Source organism: Prionailurus bengalensis, chromosome E4, assembly GCF_016509475.1.
Source record: "Prionailurus bengalensis isolate Pbe53 chromosome E4, Fcat_Pben_1.1_paternal_pri, whole genome shotgun sequence".
In the NCBI taxonomy this organism is placed as follows: domain Eukaryota; kingdom Metazoa; phylum Chordata; class Mammalia; order Carnivora; family Felidae; genus Prionailurus; species Prionailurus bengalensis.
The window spans coordinates 39,430,884-39,455,955 of record NC_057360.1 but is presented as its reverse complement, the minus strand read 5'-3'; the positions used below and the strand labels follow the sequence as shown (position 1 = coordinate 39,455,955).

The 25,072-nt window shown below is 55.5% G+C and overlaps 1 protein-coding gene across 2 annotated transcripts; it reads right to left on the bottom strand.

Moving 5' to 3' along the window:
- Window positions 1-3,869: 3,869 nt before the first annotated feature.
- Window positions 3,870-24,978, bottom strand: INAVA (innate immunity activator). Of its 2 annotated transcripts, none has more exons than XM_043568185.1 (10): window positions 24,672-24,978; window positions 18,301-18,449; window positions 17,426-17,550; window positions 16,794-16,910; window positions 15,856-16,078; window positions 11,112-11,165; window positions 10,069-10,279; window positions 9,671-9,844; window positions 7,156-7,813; window positions 3,870-5,819 (listed from the first exon to the last, which is right to left on the bottom strand). In XM_043568185.1, the coding sequence occupies exons 1-10, from the start codon at window positions 24,872-24,874 to the stop codon at window positions 5,727-5,729; spliced, it is 2,007 nt and encodes a 668-aa protein (XP_043424120.1). In that variant the 5' UTR covers window positions 24,875-24,978; the 3' UTR covers window positions 3,870-5,726. The 2 variants fall into 2 exon arrangements, with proteins under 2 accessions (XP_043424120.1, XP_043424119.1); XM_043568184.1 differs by lacking the exon at window positions 24,672-24,978 and adding an exon at window positions 21,353-21,611.
- Between the last annotated feature and the right edge of the window lie 94 nt (window positions 24,979-25,072).

The following is a 25,072-nucleotide window of genomic DNA, read 5'->3' as shown; positions in this document are numbered from 1 at the left end:
TATCTCAGATGGAACAAGAAAGCAGGGCCATCCTATCCCCTTATCCTCTGCCAAGAAGGTTCAAAACCATCAGGGCCTGGGCGGGGTATCTCAGCTCCAAGAACCAGCTTCTCCAGATCTAGGGCCTGGTGTGGATCTCTGAAGACTAAGTGGAAAAGCAATCATGTGGGGAATCAGGTAAGACTCCTGTCTTCTCACAGAGGCAGGTCTGACAATGGACAGGTGTCTGCATCACGAATGGCCAGATATAGAAGGGTAATTATAAAGAGAGGGATTTTTAAGTCACCCCCAGTGGCCACGAATTACTGGAGCTCTCCTAGACAGGCTTTGAAATCCTGTGAATGGACTTGAAATCTCAAATGAGCCTTGGAACCTCCCTTGTCAATTGGGCTGGTAGAGCCCTCTGGGAAAGCCTCCCCGAGTAGGGCCCCAGAGGCTGGGGGGGAGGGGGGGGCAACCCTAAGAATGCAGACTGAGCACCCCCAGGGTGTCAGGAGGGGTGAATCAAGAGGCTGGAGATGGTAGCAGTTCTAGAGCGAGAAGCAACAGAAGCAACCAGACCTGGGTTCAGGCCAAGTCACATTGCCCGGCCAGCAGAGCGCACTGAGGGTGGGGCTTAAAGCCATAGCACAGCAGTCAAACCCCAAACTGCCTGAGTTCAAAGCTCAGCTCTTCTACTTTATTGGCTCCGTGAGCTTCCACAAAGCAAACTCTCTCGACTTGTATGTCCCCATCCATACGATGGCAAAGATGATGGTTAACTCTTACCATTGTAAGGCTTAAATGGATGAATGCATGTAAAGAGCAAATTGAATGTCCCCAGCTTCAGTTCTGTCATCTTCACATGGGGATGATAATCACGGTATGTGTTATTGTGATGAGGTCTGAATTCATTCATTCATGTAAAATATTAGGAGAATCCCTGGCACATAGCAGGGAAATCAATGAATTCATTCTTTGGCATCTGTTTGTTGAGCATCTTCTAGGGAAAAGGCCCTCTTCTAAGTAGAGCTTACAGGCCAAATGGCTCCTTCACGGAAACTCTGGTTACTATTGTTTTAAAGGTATTCTTTTTTGTATTTGCTCATATAGGTTTGTATACATACATGGAGGTCAGAGAAAAGCTCACTGACTCAATTTGAGCAGTCTTGAAGGGCCGGTCCTTTACGTGAGGACCAAACCATACAGATATCTAGGGAAAGAGCATTCTAGGCCCAAGGAACAGCAAATGCAAAGGCCCAGGGGCAGGATCATGCCTGGAATGCTCATGGAGAGCAAGGACCGTGTGCCTGGAGTGGAGGGAGCAAGGAGAATGGTAGGTGACAGAAGCGGAGTGGTAATGGGACACGTCACAAGGGCCTTTCAAGGCCTATGGAAAGGGCTACTGTAAGGACTCGGGCTTTGGCCCTGAATGGGATGGAAGCCCTGGATAGGCTTTGAGTAAAAGAGTGGTATGGTCTGACTTTTGTTTAACAAGATCAGTCTGGCTGTTCAGCTGAGACAGGCATAGAGACGCACACGGCAGGGGGGCATGGGAGTTGGCTCCCTGAACAGCTGTGAGCTGGGTGAGCTTTAATTCAAAGCCCCAGCGTCCTGTTCCCCGCCTGGCTCCAGGCTCCTCACAGAGGCAGTTCTGAAGACGGACACAAGCCCAGAGCTGTGAAGGAGGCAGCCGGAAGTGGGTAGGCTCGTGCCCACCAGGTGACATCTCGAGCAAAGGCTGGGCCTATCACCTTCACCTCTGGAACTACAATGAGTTGAAACGCAGCCCGGTCCGGGGCCAACTGCTCACCCGTTAAGTCAGGATTCCAAGAGACTTGGTGAGTTGATCGCGACAAGGTGACTCTGCCTAATTGGTGCTTGTGAGGATATGGATTCATCTGCATCCTTGGGGTAGCAGCCTGCAGCCTGTGAGGACTGTAGCCAGGTCAGGCGTTAGATGCTCCTTCCTAGGGATACAGCTTCTCCACGGAGGGGTGAAGCTGTGCGAGGCAGGACATTTACAAGAAAAGAACTGGCTGAGCAATGCCAGTGCCAGCTTCTCACCGTCAGCTCCCTTTCCCTCCCCCATGGGAAGATATGCGACCCTCGGAAAGGGCCCTGACTCATCCCGACTTGTCTACGAGTCTTCCATTCAGGGCGTGACCTGCACGGGCAAATTTCAGCTGCAGACGTGGTCTCCTGGGGGCCTCATCACTACTGTCTAAAATACAGAATGAGGCACCAATGATGTCCGTCCCTCTGCCTCTGGGTCAAATTGACTCTGGGAGTCATGTTGCTAAAATCCTAAAGCTCCCAGGGTGCCTGGGTGGCTCAGTGGGTCAGGCGTCCAACTCCTGTTTTTCAGCTCAGGTCATGATCTCACAGGTTCAGTTTGTGAGTTGGAGCCCCACCTTGGGCTCTGCACTGACTTTGCAGAGCCTGCCCGGGGTTTTCGGTCTCCCCCTCTCTCTGCCCCTCCCCCTCTCGCTCTCTCTCAAAAATAAACATTTAAAAAAAAATAGAATAAAATCCTAAAGCTCCCTTATACCAGAGACTTCTGTCCCCCTTCCCCAATTCATCAATCCCATCCTGCCCTGTGGTAGGGGAGCTAAGAGCCCCTAAATATCTGTCCCCGCCCCCAGACACTGCCCAGGAAAATCTTCTCCTGGACCAGGAGACCACTGCCTGAGCCAGTTCTCTCACTGCCCTGCCCTTGGGGTCCCCAAACTTGTGTATCCCATTATGGGCTGTTCTTAGAAAAGCCTTGACAGAGGGCCTGCCCCTGCCTTCTTTTGTGTCCCCATGTGTTAGCTGGTCTCTGTCAGCCCTGTGGCTGGGGAGCTTCCTCCTCTGGTTGCCTCCTCGGAACTCCCCAGCACTTGGTCGCTTTCCCTGGGCCTAACTCATCCCAATTGTCTACAATACAGAATCAAGCGCCCTGTTATGAGCACTTCCGTTAAGTTGAAGATCCTTAGGTCCACAATTAGGACGCTCACTCCTCCAGAGACCCCTAGAGACCTGCTCCACCCACGCACCTCTACCCAGAATGGAGTCTCCCCCAAGCCTGAGAAAGCCAAGCCCCTGAAGCCCACAGATTACCCCGGCCCCCAGGGCTCAGCACCCAGGGCCAGGCTGGAGTCGCCCCTACCCGTAGCCATCGGCCCTGTGTGTGCTGTGGAGAGGGACAGGCAGGCAGGGACCCCTTTACCTGACACACCGGGCACCTCAGATCCAGGGCACGCGCTTCTCCCGGGTATCGTGGCTCCAGGGGGCGCTGTGCCCCGGGTCCTATAGCGGCCCCTGCAGGGCCGGCAGGGAAGTGGGCTGAATTGGAGCTTTCCTCCCCCTCCCCTCCCCCTCCCCGCGCAGGTCCCCAGGTGGGAGGGGCTGTGGGCCACCCTGCCCAGAAATGGGGGAGGAGACCTTGCGGAAAGCGCCTCCCCCCACCACCCCAAGGAAACTCCTGCGTTGTAGAGCTTTGGAGAAGCTCCTGTTTCTCATGGAAACCTCCACTCTGGGCAGGCCAGAGCTCCTAGAACCGCTTCAAGGAACAGGAGACTCAGCCCCACTCATCGCCATCCACTGCCTAGCCTGGCCTGGGGGAAGCCTTCAGACTTCCTGGAGCGGAAGTCCCTGCCGTTGAGAAAGTGGCTCCCAGAGCCCATCTCCTCAGGCCCTGGGGACCTAAGGAACTCTGGCAGGGACTGTTCCTCATTCCATCCTGCCAGGGAGCAGAGAACCTCTACCACCCCGGCCATCCCCCTGCTCCCCAGGGACCAGGCCAGACCCGCTGGAGACCAGGCGACTCTGCCTCCCTGGGCAGGCATCTTGAGGGCTGGGCAAAACCTCTGCTCAGAAAACTTGGCACAAAAGAACCCTTCATCAGCTCAGGCCAATCACAAAGAACAGACTTTATTGACATATTTGGCACTAAAACCCACACAGTTCCAGCCCCGCAGCCAAGTATGCAGCCACTTCGCAACTGCACCAGGCATTACACAGGACCAATAAGTTAACATAAAGGACCCTCATGTGGGGGGGGGGGGGGGGGGCGGGGGGGGGGGCGGTGCTGGGATGTCTCCTGGCTCACCCTAGGAGCTCTGGGCTCCCAGGAGGACACGGGGAGGGGAGATAGCTTTACATCAGGGACAGGCGCTCAGAGATAAAATGGAAGAGAACAGCATCCGAACTAGGACATTCTAACATAATGGGGCCAGAGTCCACCCAAAAAGGAGGGAGCTGCAGGATGTGGTAAGAGGTCAGTGACAGAAATGTGGGTGCTTCCCCTCAGGCTCTCCTCTCCTCCCCCGGATTCCTGACAGGCCACCTAAGTTCCTCCCTCGGCACCCTTGTGCAGTTGGCTACACTGCCTTCTGTCCAGTGGGGAGAACTGTTTCTTTGGGGTCAGGCATCAAAGTGATTGGGGGTTTAAGCTGTATTTGTAGTTTCTGTCCAAGTCCAGGCCACTCAGAGGGGAAAGGGGTCTGCATGGGCAGAATCAGAACTCCGTTCTTCCTAACACCACCAAGCTTCAACTCTGTGCTTTCTCCTTGAGGCAGGAGATCTGAGTATGTGACCAGGCAGCAAAAAGGCCCTGGGACGAGAACCCAGAGACTATCGGATGGTCTTAGCACAGGAAGTGTCCAGGCCTGCTCAAGTCTTAGCAGATGGGATGATTAATGAACGCCCTTAAGAGTGAGTATTCCCATATTTGTAAAAATAAGGACTTGCCCTCTTTCAAGGAAATCCAGTCTCAAAAGCAGAAGCACAACTGGGTGAGGGGTAAAAAGGGCAGGGACCCCTACCCCCTCCTAGGAGAACATGCCACAACAGTAGTGCCTCTCCAAAGATATCTGGAAGGTTTTCGTTTTTAGGACGATAATGAAAAGATGACAGAGAAATGGGTGGGGTTGCAAGCTCTCACGATGCCCAGAGACGGTGGTCAAAGCGTGGGCTGCTCTCCACCAAACACCACCACGGGCCAGCCCCCAGCCCGGGCCTCCTAATGCTACAGTCCGGTGAAGCCTCAAACGTAAGGCTCAGAGGTCTGGGTAGATGTGGGAGCCCACACGGCACAGAGAGCATATGGTGAGTGACTGGGGGCCCTCCAGATGGGGTTATAGGGTGAGGAAAATAGGGCCCGGGGAGACAATACTCCACCAGGATGTGTGGTCTTTAACCTACCACTTCGTGTGTGCATCACAGAGCACATTATAAAGGGGGAAGAAGATTCTCCCCCTGTCAGGCACCCCTACAGTACCCAGAGAGCTGGGAAATGGGGGTGGTGAGGCGCACTAGTGTGCCTCCAGCTGCAGTGAGACAGGAGCTGTTCTCCGGGGACGTGCTCTGAGCCAGAGAATAGTCTGTGAGGAATCCCGACGTGTCCCTCTCTGCTCCACGTGTCCCCTGCCACTTGTCTTGCAGAAGGAGACAAATGCTGTCAGTCAGACAGGCAATGCCTCAAGTCCAGTAGACCAAGCTCTGGGGAATAAAGCATCATCATATTATTGGGATCTTGAGGACAAATCACAATATAAATCCTAAGGCCAGGGTTTCTGAACAAAAGACATTAAAAAAAAAAAAAAAAAAAAAGGCTCAGCTCCAGGTCATCGACCCGCGATGGGGTAAAGGAGCCGAAGAAGGCACTCGAGGCAGGGAGGTCTCGGCTCCAGCCCTGCTGTGGAACAGTCTTTTCCGGCAGCCAGGTTGAGGCATTCAGGGCACACGGTGACACCCGGCCTTGGTTACACCTGGCTGATGATCTCGCCATTCTCAGGCACAAAGACTTGCACAGGGGCCCCTTCGGGCGATCTCCGGGGCACATACACTGTGGTCACCTGCCGGGGTCAGGAAGAAAGGAGAGATCTGTAAGCAAACCAGGTAGAAATGTCAAACAGCAAACACAGGTACACCATCCCTTTGCCTTAAGGACACTGACTGGCAGCTACAGGGGCCCAGGCACTCAGCCCCTGCCTTTCCAGGAGGTTCTATGTCCCCCAGTGATCACCCTTTATCCATTTTCCACTCCACTTTCTTTGGGGTGTGCCAGGCGCCCTGCCCTCCTCCTCCCCACATTTCCGGGGCTCACTTCTTGTCACCCTCCCTGTCTGGCAGGTTGGGATAGGCTGGGCCTGGGCTGAGGACAGGTCCAAGCTGGCAGGAAGGGAAAAGCAAAAGCACGTCAGCTGGAGGGTGCGGCCTGGGACCCAAGCCAGGCCGCTGCCAGGCCAGGATGCCAGCTGCAGCCCAGAGACCTGGTGGGTGGGGGAGGGATGTGCAGCTGGGCCTGGTAGGGATCTTGGGTCTCAAAGAAGCAGCCTGTTGGTAACTTCTGGAGGATGCAGAGCCCTCCATGCCAGGGAGAAAGAAGACAAGACGCATGTGTGTTATCCCTACTTCCAGAATGAAGAAACTGGGTCACTGAAACCAGAGTGGGCAGCCTTACCTCATGTCTACCTTACCAATCTGGTCCTTGGCAGATAAGAATACCGCTTACTTATACTTACTCTACACTGTTCTGATCATTTTACACATAATAACTCATTTAAAGTTCATGGCCCTCTGAGATAGTTGTCCAATCATTAATATCCCTTCCAGGGAGCAGGGCTGAGATTTGAAACCTCCCCTGTAGCCTGGCTTGAGAGGCTGATAAGCCTGTGCACGTAACCATTAGCCACCCTGCTTCTCAGCCCTGCAGCCAGGAGGGCTGCCGGAGGGGACGTGGACCCACAGGCAATCACAGGTCCTGGCTGCTGCAAACACGTGTCCAGACTCTCCCTTTGTCCTGGGCCTTCACATCAGGAAACTTGGGGGTTAATTCGGATTGGACTTCTGCTTCTGAATACAGGCTTATCTGCTTTGCGGATCATCTGTGGAGCCCGTAAGGAAAAGAGTCCCCGCTCTCTTCCAGGATTACCTCCACCAGTGCACGTGGGTGAGCGCTCTTGAGCTAGAGGCAAAATTGGGAGGTGCGGGGGGGGGGGGGGGGGGGGGGAGGGGGGAGTGTCACGAGTGCCTTCCAAAGCCAAGAGGAAAGGTTCTGTGGCTTGTCCTTCCCAGCTGGGGACGGCGCGGCCACCAGCCTAGTGGCATCAAACCTCTCTACTCTGGGGCCCGCTAGAATCGCAGCCCGCCCCCAGCTGGAAGGCCCCGTGACCCCGGGGCCGCCCGTACCTGTGTCCGGGGAGCCGGGGCTCGCGCGAAGCCCTCTCTCCCGGGGGGCAGGCTCCGGACGCGGAAAGCCCCCTGGCGGTCCAGCGAGTGCGGGCGGCCGCTCCGGAGGCGCGCGCGCTCGTGCCACGACTTGAGCTCCTCGGACACGGCCGCCTTGCTGAGCGCGCGGCCCGCGGGGCTGTCCTTCAGGGAGGGCGTCCGCACCAGGCGGCCGCGGGAGGCCACCAGCCGCTGCCAGCGCAGCGCGGCCGCGTCCTCCTCGTAGGCGGGGCCCAGGGCGGCGCGGCCCAGCTCCCACTCGCCGGGCGGTGGCAGGTGGCTCTCGGCTACCAGCACGTAGCGCCCGGGCGGCGGCAGCAGCTTGGGGTAGTGCGCGCCGGCCGGGACCCAGGCCCCGCGGGGACGGGGCGGCTCGGGCGGGGACAGGGGCCGCAGGAAGGAGATGTCGGGGCTGCTGCTGCCCGGCGACGTGGGGTGCGAGATGCTGGAGACGTCGGAGCCGCTGTCCTCCGAGCAGGAGTGGTAGGCGGGGTGGGGCAGCGGGGGCTTGGTCGGGGGGAAGCAGGAGTCAGGCACCGTCACCGTGTAGTGAGTGGGGCGACGGCGGGGGAAGGCGCTGCGGCCTCGGCCCTCGGGACCCGCCCGGAAGGAATCCATCCTGAGGGGGGAAGGGGAGACGCACTGAGTTGGGGAGGCCGAATCTAGTCCTTTGGGCCTGGGGGGGAGGGGTGAAGATAAACAGGTGAGGCAGACGCTCTACAAACCTCCCCCACCCCCCTCCAGAAAGCATCCAGACACCCTCCTGGCCTGGTGTGCCATTCAACGTATCCCTCCTGCTGCATTGACACTTCTGTGCTTTGTGCAAAGCGTGCCACGGCCACGTGGGCTATTTTCAGCTGCTTTAGGGACCCTGTGTTCAGCCACATGACACCCACAGAATCCGTGGTCAGGTATCTAAGCTGGACCTGTAAAGCTGTCATGTGGTAGAGACCGTGTGAAGGAAGTAGATGGCCATGCACAAGGCAAGGAGAAGCCTTAGAAGAAACCAACCCCACCCTGATCTTGAACTTCCAGCCTCCGGAACGGTGAGACCATAAATCCCTGTCATTAAGCCACCCACTCTGTGGCATGTTGTTCTGGCGGCGCCACCAAACTACCATAGGGGGACTGCACGCAGGTCGACCCTCCACAAGGGGGCAGCCCAAGACCCGCAGGGGCTGAAACCCAGCCCCTTTTCCCAGTTTGCACAAAGGCACTGTTTGTAAAATAGCCCTGGGAGTATGTAAAATATAAAATTCATGGCCTGACTTGAGAGCAGTTGTCCCAGGCTGCACCCAGTCCAGTGCTGCCTGATGAGTGAATTTAAACTGACAGAAGAGCCCAGCAGTGGTGCCCAGGGCTTTCTGTGGGGTGTAGCTAACAGTGCCTTTCATAATGCTGTCACTGAAACTATCACCAAGAATACTGATAAAGCACTTGGAAAATAACATACAACTGACTCTCATTATTTGCAGATTCTGTATTTGCAAATCCCCCCCCTCCCATAGTCAAAATGCATTTGTAGCCTCAAAGTCAACACCCACAATACTTTTGCGGTCATTTGTGGACGCACACACAGAATGGTGAAGACTTTGACATGCCCAATAGGCACATTCCCAGCCGAGACCGAACAAGGCAATGCTCTGACTTCTTGTTTCGGCTTTCGTACCATAAACGAGTATTCTTGCCAGTCTATTTAGTGTCACGCGTTTCATATTCTTGTACTTTTTCTTGGTGACTTCACTGTTTAGAATGGCCCTAAGCATAGTGCTGAAGTGCTGTCTGGTATTCCTAAGGGCAGGAAGGCTATGTATGAAGGTGCCTTCAGTAGAATATACATAGGAGATGAGTTTCATTCGGGCATGAGTGACAGTGCCATTGGCCAGTTCAATGTTAATGGGTCAACAGCATATATTAAATAAGGTGTCTTTCAACAGAAACACACATAAAACAAGGTTATGGACTGATCGATTGACAAAAATGTTGTGACCAAAAGCTCTCGAGAGCCTCACCCTGTGCTTTCCCTAGGAGCAATGGTTCAGTATTGCTACTTTACTGTCTGCGGTGACTTTATAGGACGTCAGACTCCCACAAATAATGAGAATCGACTGCACATCAATTGAGAGAGTGAATCATCCACTGTCAGCGACCAGTAATACAACAATCTTAAACAGTTGCAAAAGTATCTACCAAGGCACGTATTCTCGTGCCATAGGAGAATATAGGTTGGGGAGGGGGGGGAACTTGAATTGGGTTGTGCAGAAAACAGCTTGCTTCACAAGTGACTTGCCTCTGGTTTTGCTGATTGTGGCAAAGCCTCTATTGAGAGGTGCCCCAAGAAGGGATGGAGAAGCCACAGCACTAGCCATGTGTCACCCAGTCCCACCTGTATCCTGGAAGCCACCACCCTCCAAATGTAAGCTCTCAATAGTGGGTCTCGCCTCCCCCTGCATCTCTGGGGTGACCTGTCTCTTACCTCAGAGACTGCGCCTGGCCCCTCCTCCCCTGCATCTCAGGGGTGGCTGGGGCACTGGTGCGGCCCTGCCGCTGGCCAGGAACGCTGCGGATGGGAACCACATGGTAGGAGGCAGGCTCCAGCAGCCATAGGCTGGAGGCACCGGGCCCGTCCTGTGGCGTGGTGGCTGGGGTGCTGCAAAAGAATTAGGGACAGGTCAGTGGCAAGAATGCCTCCATTCAGGGCCTCAAGCTGTGCAGAGGAAGGGGGCACCGTGGAAGGGGGCCCCAAAACTCACATCTCTCACCATCACACAGTTAAGGAGAGGGGCAGTCTCCCACGCCTTGCCCTGCCTGTACCCCCCTGGCCAAGCACAGCTCCCACCTACTTCCAGCCCTCCCCTTCCTCCCCGTCCTGACCTGGACTCGCTGTTGGGTTCAGAAGATTTTCTGGGCTTCTCGTAGGGGTGGTCCAGGCTGGTCTCCTTCCAGGGACTGTTCTGGATGGGGGCCCGCTCCAGGCCCCCAGTCTCAGGTCCTGCTGGCTTCAGCCCCTCCAGGCTCTGGGGTGGGAGAGGCCGGGAAGGTGGAGCTGGGGACTCTGGGGGAGGTTTTGGCACTTGGGATTCCTCTGCGGGGAGTGAAAAGAAACCTGGTGAAGGCAGTGGCTAGAAAATTGGCCCAACAAGAACCTCCGTGGCCCATGCCTTGCTCTCCCTCCCACGGCTGCTTATCTGGTGTTCCAGGCTGTGGCTCCAGGCCCAGATGCTCAAAAATGTTTTGTTCTCCTTTGGGACTTCCTCACCCATAGCTCTATTTTACACCTGCCTCCTTCAAGAAACCTCCCCAGATTGACTGCCTTTAGTTCACACCATTCCACCTTCTAACCTTTGCTCCTAGTATTATATCTGCAGCTACCTTTCCGCTTACCTAATTTTCTTGTTCATGCTGTGCCCAGGTACACTATTTCCTTATTGACCTGGACACTTCCCTACATAGGACTGCGCTACCCTCTTGGTCCACCTTGACCCCCAGCATCCTTAAGGTTTATAAACAGGGTTCTTAATCGATGGACAGTGTTTCCTTCCCCAGTGCCATCCTCTATTCAAAGAGGGCAAGGATTGTGGCCAGATGGCTCTTAGGGTCCCAGGGCAAAGGCAGGGACCCCAGAGCCCATAGGCTCTGCTAGAATTCACCTTTTCCTTCCCTGTCAAAATGATTGAACTTCTAGAATGGCAAAGGGTCAGCACATCCCCACCCTCAAATGAACGTGTGCAAGGGCACATAGAAATTAGCATCAAGTAGGAGCAGAGACCTGGAGCCCAGCCCGGCACTCCTGCCTTCACTAGTTCAGTAAATCTCCACTCCCCATTTGAAGTCCTTAGCAGTGAAGTCTGCCAAAGCCCCACTGTCTTCTGTTATGAGCCCAATCCTGACAATAGGCCCTAAACTACCCCTCTCACCTTCCTCCAGGAGCAGCCCATCTGATAGAGAGCTGTCATCTGAGGCGCTGAGCTCTGGAAAAGTCAAAGAGGAGAGAAAGGGGTGAGGAAATCAACTCCTAGATCTGGCTTATCCGGCAGTATTGACCCCACCCCCTTCCTGATAGCACCCCGTATCAGGAAATACCAGCTGTGTACTAAATACTATGTTAGATATGAATTTATTACTCGGAAGTGGGAAAAAAAAATCAGAAGCTAGGAGGAAATGGGAAGCCTGATTTCAATCCTAGCTCTTCTATTAGCTACACAACCTTGAATAAGCCATTTCAATGCTCTAGGCCTCAGTTTCCCTGTCTGTAAGAAAAAAAAAAAAAAAGCCAGGGCTTTTTCTGACAGGGTTTCTCAGCAGTGGAAGGGAAAGGTGAAGTGTCGTTCTGGAAGGCCTTTGGGATGGGAATAATTTGCCTAACGTGGGGCGCCTGGGTGGCGCAGTCGGTTAAGCGTCCAACTTCAGCCGGGTCGCGATCTCGCGGTCCGTGAGTTCGAGCCCCGCGTCAGGCTCTGGGCTGATGGCTCGGAGCCTGGAGCCTGTTTCCGATTCTGTGTCTCCCTCTCTCTCTGCCCCTCCCCTGTTCATGCTCTGTCTCTCTCTGTCCCAAAAATAAATAAATGTTGAAAAAAAAAATTAAAAAGAAAAAAAAAAAATTTGCCTAACGTTTCTATAGTCTTCTGAGATCATGAATACAACTCAACTCAAAGACCCCAAATCTGAGAAGCCCTGCATTACCAGTACCAAGGGCAGCGCAAAGTGGCAGTTTGAGTTGTGGAGTTGTGGGATCAATTCACAGCGATCTGATTCTTCACTTGGTGATATGGCAAGTCACTTGCATGAAATGGGAGTGTGACATTTCTGCATGGCACAACAGCAGCTGTGACCCAGGAAATCAGAGGGAACTTACATTTGCCATTGCCCTTGAACAAACTGAAACATTTAGACCCTGAGAATACTCTACTGACCTGGATGGAATTCACAAAGTATTTTCAACTATGTTTGATAACAATGATGAGGGGAAATGAACAATAGCCAATACTTCTGTTGTACCAGTCAGTAGTTTTCTAAGTACTTTATGTATATTAATTTATGTCATCATAACCACCGTGTAAGGTAAACACTATTATCATCATGTAACAGCTAAGAAAACCAAAGCTTGCAGGAACTGAGTAACATGGCTTAGGCCAATCCACCAAAAGGTGATTGAGTCACAATTCATACCCAGACAGTCTGACCAGAGTCTGGCTTGTCACTGCTACCTACCATTTATGGGTTCTCCTGTTAGCTAGCATCTAATGCACAAGTCATTATCTAGAAAGTTCTAAGTTAAACAATTCCAGCCGTCTTAAAATCCTTTGTACCACGACTGGTAAACTATGGGCCCTTGGGCCGAATACAGTTAACTCACTGTTTTTATAAATAAAGTTTTATCGAAACACAGCTACGGATTTATTTACATAAGGTCTGGCTGCTTTTGCACCACAATGGCAGAGTTGAGTAGTTGCGACAGAGACCTTATAGCCCATGAGGCCTAAAATATTTACTGAGCCTCTATAGAAGTTTGTCAACCTTTGCTCCACAACTTAAATGAATTAAAAAACTCTACCCAGAGTAGTTCTTAAACCATGTAGGGCATACTGCCCAAGGAGCTGGGCGACTCCCAAGTAGCCAGCTAGGCCATGCTGTGCTTGGCTCGTACTAGCCTTTGCTTTGGGGTTCAAGTGAGGCTACACCCTTTTACTGAATTCTGGTTCTTTGCCTCTGATCTTTTACAAAATCTCGGAGAATAAAGAGTGTTCTTTTTTACAGATCTGTCAAGTTGAAGAATTTGTGGGACTGTTACTATCATGGTCCCGTGATGCAGCTGGGGTTAGTGTCATGTGTTTTGGTTTGACTATATGATCTGGGAAGAAAGACATCATCTCCCATCATCCCTAATCTTCATAAAAACAAGCATGTCAGAGACTCATTGGCCAAAAAATGCAATGCAAAGAGGGTGATCTGGAGACCCGCTGCTTTTGTAGAGTTAAGACATGGAGGGAGCACATCTATCTGCCAGCCAAACACAGCCGTTCCCGAGGGCCGCTCACTGTCTCAGCCACACTGCCCCAACCCAGTCCCGATCAACCTCACCCTGCCCTCAGGCTAGCACTGGCAGCTGGACCCCCCAGGTGAGGAGGTAACTACAAAGGTCACACCCACCAACTCTGCACATTCTCAAAGGCCGCACTGTTCAACGGGTCGCCACTAGCTGCATGGGGGTTATGTTAATTAAAATGAAATAAAATTAAAAATTCAGTTCCTCGGTCAAACCAGGCACATTTCATATGCTCTAGCGGCTACTATAGACAGCACAGATATGGAACATTTCCATCACCGCAGAAATTCCAATAGATAGCATTGCTAAAGGAAGGTATTGTCAGTCCACAAACGCATTCCGAGCACCTACTAAAATTAGAGGTGTGTGTCATGGGGGCGTAGGGGGATTTCTCATCAAATTCACTGTGGTGAATTAGTTTAACACCTGACTGCTCCCTGCCACCTGCAAGGTACTAGCTAATTACCCCCACTTGGCATAATTAGTAATTATCCTAAATTGAATAAGCCTTGTGTGGAGACCAAGGGGGCAGGGTGGCTTTTCCTTTCCTTTTCTTTTTTTTTTCTGTTTGCTTTTTTTTCCTTTTTAATTCAAAACACCTCTCAGCTACTAACTAATTATTAATCCCTTTCTACTTCCTCCTTCTGGGGAAAGCACAGCTGGGCAGAGGAGCCAGAGAAGGAATTACTTGTCTAGAGCTGCTTCCTCCTGCGCTCCCAAGGCAGGACATTAGAACCCAGGACCTCAGGCCCACCGGCAAGACAGGGTTTGAAGGTGGAGGGTGCAGCGTCTTTTTCTCTGATCTGGAGGGTGAAAGGCGGCCGCTACCCCAGGTTTCTTCTCTACAGCTGAGTGCACCGAGGTTTCAGAACCGCCTGTCTCCCATGAAGGTTAACCAAAGCCCCAGGCATGTCCTGACCCGCTCATACCCCCAACGAGAAGCATCACTGGTCACAATGGCAGCAGCAGTGTGATATCCCCCCACACCCTCTGCCACCCCAACATCTGCAGGCTGCTGAGCAGTACGGGGCTGGAGAAGACACAGGAGGGGCTGAGGCAAACTGGGACAGGGGCACTTCTCACTCAGCCGCCGGCTCCCTACCAGCACAGCGCAGGTAAGCCCCTCAGGGACTTCCACAAGCCAAGTCAGTGGCTGCCTTTCAAGGGGGGGCTCAAGTCCTGGGGATCCTGTCGGAGTGGAGGGAGGATGGAGAACTTCTTTTCCATCTGAGCCTGGGAGACCACGAGTATTATCTTGCAGCCAGGCCAGAGACAGTCGACCCAGAGAAGTCTGGCCATCTGAGCCTGGGTCAGGTGCACGGTCTCCTGGGTTTACTGGGTCAACTGTCACACGGAGGTACCTCCTCCCTCATTCTCTGCTTCTGCTGGAGGTGACCTGGGAGGTGTCTGGTCACACCCTTTCTCACCTACATCAGAGACAACGTGCGGCAGCGGGGACTCTGGAGACCTGTACTAGGAGCATCCCCTTGCCCACAGCATGGGCCACGGGGCACGGGGGGTTCTAAATATGAGTGTCCCCAACCAGAAGAGGAGAGCAGCCTCTGTGAAAAGCCAACCCAAGGTGCAGGGGTAGGAGCCGGAGGGTGTGGGAGAAGTAAACAATTCCCCAAGCCCAGACCACGGCCTTGGTCTCCAGTTCCAAGGATGGCCCCAGGCCACCCCTCCCTTCTTCACCCCAGGTCCCTCCCCTACAACTGGGCCCCATGAGAGGCCAGGGGTTGAGGCAAGCGACGGGCATGATGCTGTGAGAAGTAGAAGGTAGGGCTGCGAGTGGACTTGACAAGCTGGGTTTGCATCAGGAGAGGGCAAAGCCAACACAACTGAGGGCTCAGAACCACTTGTTGGAAGGTAACCCGGGCTGGGTGCACCGGTGTCCAATAATGGCAGGTCCTGGGCAGGGACGACTTTCTAGGTGCCCCATAGCCCCAGGTCTCTGGGCCATGGGGCTCAGGGACTAGACTAGAGGCACAGTAAGAGCAAAGAGCAGAAGTGGAGGGATTCGCCTTGACCAGGGTGGTTCTAGATGCTTAAGGGACGGTGGGGTGTGGCACCGGTGGTGCTGGATTTCAACCTAAACATCCCACGAGTAGCCCTGGGTCCCTGAGCAGCCTCGCTCAGGCCGGGGGACAGTACGTCAGCTCAGAGCCTCAGGCTCACGTCAGCCTCACGCTTCCTGACCATATAAGCCAGCCCCTGGGGCCTGGAGGGCAGGAGGGTGGACCTGGCTACCGCAGCTGCATAGACCCTGGGAAGAAGCTCGAAGTCAGCCTGGGGAGCACCTTTCTGCCTAGAAGTCCTTCTTGAGGGCAGTGGGTTTTGAGGCGGACGTGGAAGGAATGGGACGCTTCCTAAGGAGATTGGGGGAGAGGGCCTCACGGGATGGAGAAGCCCTGGGCCACAGCTTGTTGGGGTTGCAGAGGGTCAGGATGGGGTAGAGGTGGACCAAGGAAGCAGGTTTCCCAGCTAAAGCCAATCTGGACTATTAAACACAGTGCTGGGCATGAAGGCGAATGCAGTGGCCCCGGGGCCATGCCACCTAAGCTCACACGAGGCCCGTGTGGCCCGGGACGGGACTCTCAGGGAGACCGGCTCACCTCGGCCCAGGGGCAGGGCAGCGGCGGGAGGGGGCCCGCTGGTGCGCCGCTGCTCGCCCAGGCAGCGCTCCAGCTCCCTCAGCTTCTTCTCCTCCTGCAGCATGGCATGCTTCCGCTGCCGGCGGGCCTGCCTGCTGAGGTTCCCCTCCCGGCACAGGCGGCGGGCCGCTTCGGCGATCTGCAGCTGCAGGGCTAGCTCCCGCTCCAGGCCGCTCAGGGGGTCCTGAGGAGTGGGAGAGGCAGGGGGCTCAGTGGCCGTGGGGACCCAGGGAAGGGCCCCGACGGACCCCCAGCCCGGGAAGCAGACGGCAGCACGGGCGGCCCTGGGGCGGAAGGTGGAGCGGTGGGAGATGCCCGAGAGCAAACCCGTGGGCCCGAAAAGCCGGCACAGGGACCCACCCGCCAACCTGCCCACTGAGCCGGGCAGAGCGGTCACCAACGTGGGCCACTCTCCCTCCTGACCCCAAGGGCCGGGCAGGCGAGCCCAGGGGACACTTGCCACCTTTCGCACCATGGGGAAGGGATCCCGGGGCCCGAGCCGCCCCCTCACCACCTGCCTTCCCCCGCTGAGAAAGAGGACAGCCCTAGGGGCCAGAATAACCTGTTTAAATGGGCCATTGCCTCCCTGGGCTGGTGGTTGAGCTCTTAACTGATCTTCTGCCTACTGGCCCAGACAAACCCAGGGTCCTCTCGTGAGTCCCCAGCTCTTGCACACCTTCCCCATGGCCACTGGGCTACATGGGAGTGGGTGCCCCTCATCGACACGGAGCCGAGCACCCTGACTGGGTGTGATGGCGGGGGGCACGGGGTGGTGGAGATTGCCAAAAACCAGGAGAGGGCCCTGTGCCTCAGAAGCTGCCCCTCCAGATGATGAGGCCTTGGCTCAGGGATCAACATTTGGGGGGGTAGGTTGAGAGACCGCCCCCTGAGGTTCTCACCTCTCTGTGCAAGGCCCGCTCGTCCAGTTTATAAGCTGCTCCAATCCTGCGGCGGACCTTGGGGGCCTTTTCCCCTGGTTTGAGGGGATACTCGGCTGGCAAGACACCCGTCAGCTCCTGCAGTGGAAGCAACGTCAGGCGGAGCCAGGCCCCGCTCCAACTGCCCAGCCCTTGGCCAACCAAGCATAGCCGGTACCCCCTTTGCCTGTGCCCATCCTTCCCCAGAGGCCCCTGCCCACTCCCCACCCCATCCTGTCCCCCAGGCCTGTCTCACTGGCCTCTTCAGGGCACCCTCCGCATTCCCTCCTCTTTCCCTTCTACCTTCTGCTCACCCCCGCCAGAGATCTACTCTGGCCCTGGTTACATTCCCACAGGCACTCTGCCAACTCCCTCTGTAGCCCCTCTGTCTTTCCCTCCCGTGTCTGGGGGCCCCACCTTGGCTACTTCCTTCGCTCAGGGCCGCTCAGGGCCCAGGTCAGGGACTCCAGGCACCACACCCCATCTGATTTCCAGAACTCTCTCACAAACGGGGTTCCCTTCCCTCAGCCCAAACATCCCCAAATGTGGCTCTAGGGCTCCTCCGCTTAACCCCAAGTTATTGGGAGGAACCAGGGGCCGGCCGAGGCTCTCACCGCCTCCCTGAGGCAGAGTCTCTTCAGCTCCTCCAGGTGTGCCTCCAGCCGCTCTTCCAGGGCCCTCTGCTGCTTGCGCACCGCGTGGGTCAGCTCCTTCACCGGGGACACCGGGCTGTCAGGGCCTAGGGGGGGGGGGCCACAGGGCACTGGCTCAGGGAAGCCGAGGTGGGTAAGCCCCTCTCAGACACTCGTTAACTATCCCAGGCCCACACGTGTACACACACACACATACACACACACACACAGCCTCGTGCCTGACCGCTGATCGCAGATCTCAGGTGCTGCGGCCTGTGTCATAACCACAAACGCCACATCTCCTGGCTGTCCGAGGTGGCAACATGACAGCTCAAGAGGAAGGGCCGCCTCAACAGGCCATCTGCAGGTGGTGGGAGGGCTACCTGGTCAGGGCTCCGTTCTCACCCTTCCCACCCTCCACCCACACAATTCACTGCTGCCTCCTCCTCTTCCTTTCTCCCTCTCCCTCTCTCTTTTTCTCTCTCTCATTCACACACATGCTTCTTTCTTCTCTTCTGTCAGGACCAGACCAGGCCCACAGACTCAGGCCAACCAAAGAGACAGGACCTTTCCATCAGCCAGATAAGATTTTTCTACTTCTTAGTAATCACTAGGGCCAGAGTTGCAGAGACCTGTTCCAGATAGGATCACACCTCCAGGCCAGACCATCCAGGAAAACTGCAGTCCCTCTCATATTTAGCCTCCAGCAGAGGCCTCTCCCACCCCTCCTGCCCTCCCCCTACTCCAGTCTTCAAGCTTCTCAGCCTGGCCGGCCCTGGGGCCTGGGGCCTAGGGCCTGGGGCCTCAGAGAGGAAGGGCTAGGGGGCCCACGTGGCGGGATTCCCCAAACCACTCACCAGACTGCAGGATGATGCCACTGTCAGTGTCGCTGACCTCATCCTTACTCTCCATGGTGGATTTCTGGGAGGAGGGGGCACAGAGTAGGGAGGGGTGACACCGTTCCCAAGCTGAGCCAGGATGTGTCAGTGGCCTGCAGTTTCCCCAGCTTTTAAGAGAACAACAACAAAAAGATAGATGTGAAACCCCTTAGTTCCAAACAGAGCCTAAGGATCAGATATCTGAGGGCACGGGGAGTGGAAGTGAGGGCCATATTTCTGGAACAGTCTGGCCTGGGGGGTTCTTAGCTCTGGGGGTGCTACCGAGAAGGCTCTGTGGGCCTCACCAGCAAAGCCGCTCTCGGGGGCTCTCTGGGCCCACCCTAGCCTCCTGCCTCCTCCTTCTGAGAGGGGCCTCTCAGCCCAAGAGAGTCAACAGCAGCGGTGGCCACAGGGACCACTGAGACTGGGGACAAGGACAAGGAAAAAAGAAAGAGAATGAAAAGGAAAAAGATAAGAAAAAGCGGGTGGGAGAACAAAGCAAGGAGGAAAGGAAAGCAGGAAGGGGAAGATGTCTTCTTGGGGCACAGCCGTCAATCACCATGGGCTGACTGTCCTCAGCCCGAGAACCCAGGAGGCATGAGACCCATCCCGCTGCCCCAGTGGGTGACAACACTTCAAAACTGGCTGGGCACTGGGTACCCACCCAAGCCTGTGCTCTCGGGTCCTCAAAGCCCAGGCTGCCCTGCCCTCTGGACCAGGGTATGCATCCAAAGGCAGGTGCCAGAGAGCTGTCCCAAAGTTCTGAAATAATTCCCAAGCCACTATGTCTAGGAGACCCCTCAAGGAGGAGTCAGCTGAGATCCCCTATCCCCCACAGCCAGAGGAGACCCGGCGTGTGTGTGTGTGTGTGTGTGTGTGTGTGTGTGTCAGGGTCACGGGGGAGGGGGAGGAGCTGTGTGACTAGAGTGGAAGCCGCCCGAGGACAAGAAGTCCACCCACTCCTCTATCTCCCTGGAGCACTTGGGTGGCACAGCTACAGTCTCAGCGTGTGTCGGCCCAGCTAGGGGTACCAGTCTCCAAAACAACACCTGCTCCTCACCGAGCCCACATCCCTGGGTCAGGGTCTCAGCTGGCCGCGGCCTGGTAGCTGTTGGCTGGAGCAGGGGTAGGGAGGGGCGGGAGGAGCCCAGGCAGGCGGTCTGGAAGGAGAGCCCAGCCACCTCCTCACTGAGTCAGCCCATTGAGCAACAGTCCAAAAGTCCTCCTGAGTTTCTGTCTGGAGCTTATCCTGCCTCCCCACGGCACAGGGCCACGGGGTGGAGGAGGTGGGCTCCACCCCTCTACCACCAGCCAACAGCAGAGGCAAGTCAGCCCTGGGAAAGCCGAGCACAACGCAAGGCCAGGAGAGGGAGAAGGGACTTCGTACAGCAGGTCCCCAGTAGGACCTCTGCCTCTCGAGACTGGAAGAGCAGGACCGATGGAGCGCTTTTATAGACCTCCATAAATGGCACAGGCCAGCGAAGTACCGTGGGCAATAGCAATAAAAAGGTAGCCTTGATAACGACATGTACCTGCACTGTGAAATTGCATTTTTCCCAGAAAGTCCAGAGAATGGATGATAGGATGAAAGAAAGAAAGAAAGAAAGAAAGAAAGAAAGAAAGAAAGAGAAAAAAGAAATGTTTACGTAGGGCCTTTGTAAACATGCCAAAGAGAGAGACTAGCCCGTGTTCTAGAAACCCAGAACAGGGTAATTAGTGTGAGAGTTACCTCTGCATGGCCCATCCCTCCCAAACCTTCATGCCCCCTGGAGATGAGAGCAGGACAGAGGGGCAGGCGGCTCACCCACCTCCCACCCACCGCGGGCAGCCTCTGACCTTCCCCAGAAGCCAGGGGCCGGGCCCAGCCAGAACTAGGAAGCAAGGGTGTCTCAGCTAGCACGGTGAGCGTTCTGCTTTGCACAAGGGAGGAGGTAATGTGGGAGAGAAGCCATGAATTAGTCACACTTGCTAATTAATTATTAACCACGAAGGAGTTGCCTTGGCAAGTTACGATAACTCAGCCCCTGCTTTCCTCCTTGACTGGTGCGGTGTGTAGGGTTACGCGGACAGAGGGGTGGGTATGAGAGGAGAGCCCCCTTGGCACACCCCCTCTCCTCCAGTGTTCACCGCCAGGGTCAAGGGCACACGCTGCCAGGGTCTGATGCTGGGCACACTCTGGGCTAACTCACGGCTCCAAGCGAAGCAAAGAGCACAGGACCCAAAGTTGAGAGCTTCAAGTTGTAGTTCGGCTACTGCCTGTGTTGTCCTGAGAAAGTTACCTGGCTCGGCCAGCCTCCTTCCCTCGTGGACGCAAAGACTAGACAGTGTCCAGGGAAGGCCCTTTCCAGCTCCCCGCTCAGAATCTGGACCTCTTGGACAATGCCGGGCTGAGCAGGAACCCCAAACAGCCATGTAGGAGTCGCCCTCATGTGCCCTGCCAAGGCAGCCCTCCTGGCCGTGGGGACCCTGCCCCGGGAGCCCAAGGGATCAGCTCAGCTCCCGCCTCCACCAGCACCACAGGAGTCCCTTGAGCCTTAGATATTTAAGGCATTGCTTTCAGATAAAGGCAGTTCAGGGAACATGCCCAACCCCTTCCCAACGCAGGAATCTCTCCCTGCCCTCCAGACCCTCAGCTCTAAGCGGGAAGCCCCAGGGCTGGGTCCTAAGAAGCAGTCCACCTGACTGAACAATGTCCCCAGGAAAAGGCAGACAGGAAAGAAGAGGCATAGAGGAAGGAAGGGAAACACCAGTGCAGCGTCCCTCAGGCTGAGCCACTGAGGACCCTCCTCGATCACCCGTGTGCCCCCAAAACCAGGTCCTGGGCCTCTCGCGTCTTCCTGTGGAGACTGAGGCCTGGGGACTACAGCAAAACTGTAGCAAACCTACAGCAAGGGGCTCCTCATCTGGGCCCACCAGCACCCCCCTATCATCCCACGCCCCAGACACAAGGCGGAGGAGGAGGTGGTGACGGGGGCTACTACAGGGGCTCCCCCCAGCCCCAAAGACCTGTTCCACCCTGCCCTGCTCTCACCTGCTTCTGGGGTTTAGTCCAGGATTCCGGGAAACACCCCCGTTCCCAGGTCAGGGGGCCGAGGGGTGTCGCATGTCGCCTCAGGGTGTCCCAGGCCACAGGCCAGTCTCCCTTGTGCTCTCCTCTGACCTGGCTCCAGCTCTCTACTTGCCGCTGCCGATGGCCGCCCCTCCCTCTGGTCCCGCCTGCTGGCCTGCCTGCCTTTCCTTGTAGGCTGCCTTTCCTCCGAGGCTGCCTGCCGGGCCAGGGGAACCAGGTTACTTGTTACGACTTGAGTCAGAGGGGAGGAGCAGGTGAGCAAGTCCTTCCCTGAACTAATCCTGCCGTGGCTGTTGCCAGCAGGCAGCTCCTGGGCCTCTACGCTTCCGGGGGTGGGGTGAGGAGGGAGAGAGGGGCTCCCCGTGGAGGAACCCCAGAAGAAGGCAACGGGGGGTCATGTCTTCATGGCCTCAGGGGACTCCAATGCAAAAGTGGTGAATGGTTAGGGCACACAATTGTTCTCCTAACCCTTAGTCTCCCTAGCAAGGAGAGAGGTCAAGGCATTCGAGACCCCCAGAAGCAGGGTGAAAGGCCACTGTCCATGGGGAATACCAACAAGAAGTTGACAGAATGACAAGAATAGGTCATGACTCTTTCCATACACAGTCATGGAAAGCAAGGCCTGGGTTTTGTCTCTCCCACATCAGGTTTAAGGAAATTTCAGGCAAGGCAGTAACTATGGAAGTCCGTATGGGAAGGCTCTAGGGTCCCCAAGAAAGCAAGAGTGGTCTCTCTTTTCATCCTACTCATTTCCTCCCAGGATCATCAAGGCCTATTTATTTCTCACATCCATCCCTCAACAGGGTCCACGGTGCACTAAGCTGAACCCCAGTCCTAGCCCCTACGCCACAGGAGAGCCACTGGACCCCAGGCTCTAAATCCACTCCCCAAACATGAGGGACCAGGGACCGAAACGGAACTTGTTTTCTACAGAAAACAAGCCTCCAGGTCTCCCACCCCACTGATCCTCAGACAAACCCAAAACTGTTTAGAATTCAGCCCACTTCATTGGGGGAAGCAAGGGCTAAGGCTACCTGTGGCTCCACGTGGAAAACACACAGACGTGATACAGATTAAGGACTACACCCCTCAAGGCTTACATCGCACCACCTCCCTTTCTCCCACTCTGATGTTCCCACTGTGTCCCTTCACGCTGGGGTATCAGCACCTCAGCATCTCTCTGGATCGCTCCCCTCTCCCAGCCCCATCTCCAAACGCCCTCCCCTTCCCCATGGCTGGGCGGGTAGAAGTGTGCTCCACCAAGTGTCCCCTGTAGAGCAGAGCTGTGTCACCGGACAGAGTTCCTGTCTGCCTCCTTCCCTTCACCTGCATCCCCCACAGTCCCTACACGCATACCCAGCTCACCTTCACATCCTATACACACCCTCTTTCCAAACAATGCTGGCCCCAGAGTCCTCCAGGCTGACCACTTCTTCCTCTCCCCAGGCTGAGGCTACGGGGCCCCCCCAACCGGGGGCAGACCCCTCCCGTGATGTGGAGCCAGCTTCGGGTGTCCCAAAGAGCCTGCAGCCCTCCCCTCCCCCTATTGGCTTGTCACATTCTTCCAAAGAAGACAAACACAGAGAGATTGACTCTGAGTGGAACTAGTCCCCTCTTCCACCTTGCCCATCCCCCAGCTCCAGGTGGGGGGTGTTGGAAATCTCTGGAACCAGCCCATGGCATGTTTTTTAATGCACAAAAAAGAAATGAAGAGAATCACCAGGAGAACGAATTACATTAAAATACAGTTCTAAAAACAAACACATAGTAATATATAATGCTTCTTTATTAATGTTAAACGGGACGTGGCAGTGGATAGTTTCATAGAAGCGATGAATGTAAACGATGCTTCGAGACAGAACAACTGCGCCGTGACCGTAAACTATCTGTGAATTCTATCAACGGCAAAGCCACAGCTACTGCCAATGGTTTCTTGCCTTCGTGTTTGAAGGCAATGTTAAATTTTTGTTAAAGGTTGGTGTGAAATAAAGATATTTCTTCCCATCTCAGTTCACAAACCCTCTGAATTCTATCCACAGATGCTTTGGTGCCCGGGACCCAGTGAAGAACCCCACTATCAGGTAATCCCCCCTCTCTGAGTTCAGAGGAGAGAAATACAGATAATCAACTCACCGCATTGATCCTCTGGAATTGTTGTAAACCCCCTGCTCCCTCAAACCCACGTGCAGCATTTCCTGACCCAGCAGAACGTGAGGTCTGGAATGTGACTAGCCAACCAATTCTCCCAAGAACCCTAGATCCAATGGGTTGGATCTCACTGTCTGCCAGGCCACTCAACGCAAAATACCAAAAGGGAGGTGGGTAGTACCCCCAGGAGCTGGCTGGGGTTCAGTGCCCTGCTGCCTGCTGGCCTAAGGGATCAGGGTTCTCAGATCAGTGCCCTGCCCCAACCCCCAGAGCATCAACACCCAGAGCACAAGTTGGTGAGGACGTGGAGTGTCCTTGAATAAAGTCAGAGTACTTGGAATCTGATTGTTCAAAGGAGAAAAACTGCATCTCTTTAGGATTTTCACTTCCCAAGGAGAAGTGCTGCATCAGGAAACTTCCACACTGTGGCCATCCACTCCCACAGTTTCAAAAAGTCCCTTTGAGTTTCTTCTGATGCACGAGATTGGAAGTTCTTGAAAGCAAGAGCCTCATCTACCATCTTCGCATTGCCTCCAGCACCCAGCAAAGAACGGTCTCAGGCACTCCTAAGATCCCACTTAACGAATTAACAGATCAATGGTCAGCCGCCGGAGCCAGCCTTGCAGAAAGAAGGGGAATAGCCCGGGACCCTCAAGGCGAAGGAGGGTGGAAGAGGGTCCCTTAACTGGTTTCTTTCTCCACTCCTCTCCGTCCCCACTGGGAAAGGTGTTCGCCTCCAGCAGGCGATGGTGGAGTGGGTTCTAGCCAGGAATGCGCCCTGAAATCAGACCTCTCGGCTTTCCTTAAAAAGCCCCTTTGTCCGGTCCACCCTGCTCCCCTCCCCCACCGCGCCCCTCCGCATCCAGGCGGCCCGAGACTTTGCTCCTTTTGTTTGGCTGCTTTCTGGCTTCCCGGAACCTGGCCAGGGGATCCACAGGCGTGGGGAAGGTCGAAGGAGAAGGGTTGAGGAGTCGGAAATGTGCGCTTTGGGTAGGAACTTGAAATTCCCACCCCCTTTGTAAATCACTCCGTTCCTGGTAGGGCCAGCTCCGTTCAGGCCACGGACCACGGGTTCAGGAGCTGGAGCCCCCCAGTTCACCCGCGCTGCGTCCCCCTAAGTTTTCCCCCTTACCTGTCCCATGGAGCTCTGGCGCCGCCCGCCTGTCCCCGCGCCCCCCGTTCCTGCCTCGAAGCTTCAGGACCTGTTTGTCCAGGCCATCTTCTCTCTCCCCGACCCTCCTCCCGGCCTTCCCTCCCGGGAGGTATTTCATTTAACTTCGGCATTTGCAGCATCCCAAATGTTAAAGATCCCAAGACATCTGTCCCCTGGGGCATACCAAGGCCCAGAGGAAAGAGGGGAAAGACGCAAGAAGGGATTCGAGATTTCGATCCAAGAGTCGGGGCGGGACCCCATGCCGGGGTGGTAAGATGCCAGCGAGAATGGGTACCCTTTGGGGACCCCGGCCCGGGGGGGCGAGACTGCCCCCTTCTCCCGCTTTGGGACGCCGGCGTGGCGGGACACCCCCGGCACTA

Coding starts and splice junctions, on each gene's coding strand:
- INAVA (XM_043568185.1), bottom strand. CDS start 24,874: ATGCCCCAGGGGACAGATGTCTTGGGATCTTTAACATTTGGGATGCTG. Junction 11,166..15,855: donor TGCCCTGCCCCTGGGCCGAG/GTGAGCCGGTCT, acceptor TGACTTTTCCAG/AGCTCAGCGCCTCAGATGAC. Junction 5,820..7,155: donor CCCCGGCTCCCCGGACACAG/GTACGGGCGGCC, acceptor TGACCCCGGCAG/GTGACCACAGTGTATGTGCC.